The sequence below is a fragment of the Triticum dicoccoides genome, chromosome 4A (assembly GCF_002162155.2).
Source record: "Triticum dicoccoides isolate Atlit2015 ecotype Zavitan chromosome 4A, WEW_v2.0, whole genome shotgun sequence".
Lineage (NCBI taxonomy): Eukaryota > Viridiplantae > Streptophyta > Magnoliopsida > Poales > Poaceae > Triticum > Triticum dicoccoides.
In genome coordinates this window covers 112,185,680-112,188,881 of record NC_041386.1, presented here as the reverse complement: position 1 = coordinate 112,188,881, position 3,202 = coordinate 112,185,680, and the positions used below count along the sequence as shown (strand labels likewise).

The 3,202-nt window shown below is 49.8% G+C and overlaps 1 protein-coding gene across 2 annotated transcripts; it reads left to right on the top strand.

The window, feature by feature from the left end:
* Window positions 1-318: 318 nt before the first annotated feature.
* Window positions 319-1,437, top strand: LOC119285292 (cysteine-rich repeat secretory protein 55-like). Of its 2 annotated transcripts, none has more exons than XM_037564528.1 (2): window positions 319-699; window positions 775-1,437. In XM_037564528.1, the coding sequence occupies exons 1-2, from the start codon at window positions 341-343 to the stop codon at window positions 1,256-1,258; spliced, it is 843 nt and encodes a 280-aa protein (XP_037420425.1). In that variant the 5' UTR covers window positions 319-340; the 3' UTR covers window positions 1,259-1,437. The 2 variants fall into 2 exon arrangements, with proteins under 2 accessions (XP_037420425.1, XP_037420426.1); XM_037564529.1 differs by having other exon boundaries at window positions 324-699; window positions 805-1,437.
* Window positions 1,438-3,202: the final 1,765 nt, after the last annotated feature.

The following is a 3,202-nucleotide window of genomic DNA, read 5'->3' as shown; positions in this document are numbered from 1 at the left end:
ATGAAATGCCGCGAACCAGCTAGCTGTAGCAACTACTCCCTCCGTTCCAAGTTACTTATCGTAGAAATGGATGTATCTAAAACTAAAATACATCTAGATACATTCATACCCGCAACAAGTAATTCCGAAGGGAGGGAGTAGCAAGTACCAAGCAGCAAGATATGCAAGATATGCCCATCCCTCTCTGCCCATGTGCATGGACCCTTGGCTGATTCAGCAATAGCTCGGTCCACGGCCTCATTCTAGTGTCGACGTCTGGCATTGTACGCAATCCAATTAAGCAGTCAAAGAAAGGCAGCACGCTCGCACTTGTTATAAGCTCCCACCATTCGCCACACACATGGCAAGCTCAATCGCTAGCACCATGGCACTTTGCAGAGCGCGCAGCGGGCTGCTGCTTCTCGGCATGGCTCTGCTCCCTCTGGGCATGGCCATGGACGCCATTGGCAGTAACTGCGCCGGGACCAGGTACGCTGGCAGCGGCAAGGCCAACATCGACTCCGTCCTGGCGGACCTCGTCGCCAAGGGCTCCTCGGGAGGCTTCGCCACGGCCGTTGCCGGCAAGGGTAATAGCGCCGTCGTCTACGGCCTCGCGCAATGCCGCGGCGACGTCTCCGCCAGCGACTGCTCCTCCTGCCTCGCGGACGCCGCCAAGCAGCTCCCCACTGCCTGCAGCTACCTATCCGACGCCAGAATATGGTACCACTTCCTATAATCATCCTCTTACAAGTTTAGAACGATCGATGGATATACATGCTTAATCATCTGGCTAAGCTTGGCTGGCCTGTACGTACGCGCGTGCAGGTACGACTTCTGCTTCATGCGGTACGACGACACAGACTTCGCCGGGCAGTCGGACATGGGCGCCGGCGTGATCTTGGTGAACGTGCAGGCGGCGGACGACCCCAAGCCGTTCAAGAAGGCGGTGGGGAAGGTGATGAACAAGGCGACGGCGCAGGCGTCGGCGTCGGGCCGCGCGGGGCTCGGCAGGTCCAAGGACCAGTACACGCCGTTCGTCACCATCTACGGCCTGGCGCAGTGCACGCGGGACCTCGCGCCGCTGGCGTGCGCGCAGTGCGTCTCGGTGGCGCTGTCCAAGTTCGGCGACTACTGCGGCGCGCAGCAGGGCTGCCAGATCAACTACAGCAGCTGCAGGGTGCGCTACGAGATCTACCCCTTCTACATCCCGCTGGACGGCGCCGGCGGCCGCGCCACCACCGATATGACGAAATACACCAAGATCGTCGTGCACGCTTGACGTAGAGGCTCCTTGCACATGTCCGACGTGCTTCATGCCTTTGGTGTTGAGATGCAAGTGAGACGTGATATCTGAGCTGCATGCACTTAATAAGCGGGGGTTATGTAAGCTGTAGCCATCGCGTGCAGCGATTGGGAATAAAATTATGCACCAAATCCAGTGTTTGTAGTGGTTGCTAAGAGCATCTCCAACAGACACGCGGTAGCGCAGCGCGCTAAAACGGTTTTGCAAAGCTGAAATAGTATTTTTGCGCGCGGGAGGTTTAACAGACGCACAAAAACACGACGCCCAACCCGGTGGCCCCACATGCAGCAGCCCGCGCGCACAAGCCGGCGTCCCAAATTTGCAGCCCCGCAGCCCGTGTTCACTAAATTTACAGCTTCATCTTTATGCGTGCTCTATTTTACAGCTTCTGTTGGAGCGTTATTTTTGTCGCACACTCTATATAGGCATCTTTTTCAACGCGCGGCTTATATAGCACATTTATTGGAGATGCTCTAAGTGGTTCATGCACATCGTTGTAATTTTTATTACCTTTATTGTTCTTTGTACTGTCATGATCAAAGATGAATAGATTGGAAGTTTTTCATAAAAAGAAGAAGCAAAGTGTGTCACCCCTCTGTTTCTAGATGAGAGAAGTGTATCAGAGGCTGCTTAGGGCGTAAACCATCTCAAAAGAATCATGTTGGCTCTCCCGACCTCAAAAGAGGCTTTCGCTTCGCTTTATATGCAAAGAAACAACCGAATAAAGTGAAGGAAATATGCCATAAAGGCAATAATAAAGTTGTTATTTTTATATTTCCTTATTCATGATAAAGGTTTATTATTCATGCTATATTTGTATTGATCGAAAACCTTAATACATGTGTGAATACATAAACAAACACTGTGTCCTTAGTAAGCCTCTACTAGACTAGCTCGTTGATCAAAGATGGTTAAGGTTTTCTAACCATGGACATGAGTTGTCATTTGATAACGGGATCACATCATTAGGAGAATGATGTGATGGACAAGACCCATCCGTTAGCTTAGCATAATGATTGTTCAATTTATTGCTACTGCTTTCTTCATGTCAAATACTTATTCCATCGACTATGAGATTATGCAACTCCTGGATACCAGAGGAATACCTTGTGTGCTATTAAACGTCACAACACAACTGAGTGATCATAAAGATGCTCAGGTATCTCCGAAGGTGTTTGTTGAGTTGGCATAGATCGAGATTAGGATTTGTCACTCTGAGTATCGGAGAGGTATCTCTGGGCCCTCTCGGTAATACACATCATAAGCTTGCAAGCAAACGGCTAAGGAGTTAGTCATGAGGTGATGTATTACGGAACGAGTAAATAAACTTGCCGGTAACGAGATTGAACTAGGTATGAAGATACCGATAATCGAATCTCGGGCAAGTAACATACCGTTGGACAAAGGGAATTACATATGTTGTCATAATAGTTCGACTGATAAAGATCTTCGTAGAATATGAAGGAGCCAATACGGGCATATAGGTTCCGCTATTGGTTATTTACCGGAGAGGTGTCTCGGTCAAGTCTACATAGTTCTCGAACCCGCAGGGTCCACACACTTAACGTTCGATGACGATATAATATTATATGAGTTATGTGATTTGGTGACCGAATGTTGTTTGGAGTCCCGGATGAGGAGTATCAAAATGGTCGAGAGGTAAAGATTGATATATAGGACGAGGGTATTCGGACATCGAAAGTGTTTCGGGGGGTATCAGATACATATCGGGTCACCGAAAGGGGTTTCGGGCACCCCCGACAAAAGATATGGGCCTTATGGGCGAAGAGGGGAAACACACCAGCCACAAGGGGCTGGTGCGCCTCCATATGGGCCGGCCTAAGGAGGAGAAGGAAAAAGGAGAAGGGAAAGGGAAGTGTGGATTAAGATTCCCACTTCCTTCCCTCTCCCCCTCTTTCC

Excerpts from the sequence above, each read along its gene's own strand:
- LOC119285292 (XM_037564528.1), top strand. The coding sequence starts at position 341 with ATGGCAAGCTCAATCGCTAGCACCATGGCACTTTGCAGAGCGCGCAGC. Across the intron at positions 700-774 it reads CTATCCGACGCCAGAATATG|CTTGGCTGGCCTGTACGTAC; the intron begins GTACCACTTCCT and ends CATCTGGCTAAG.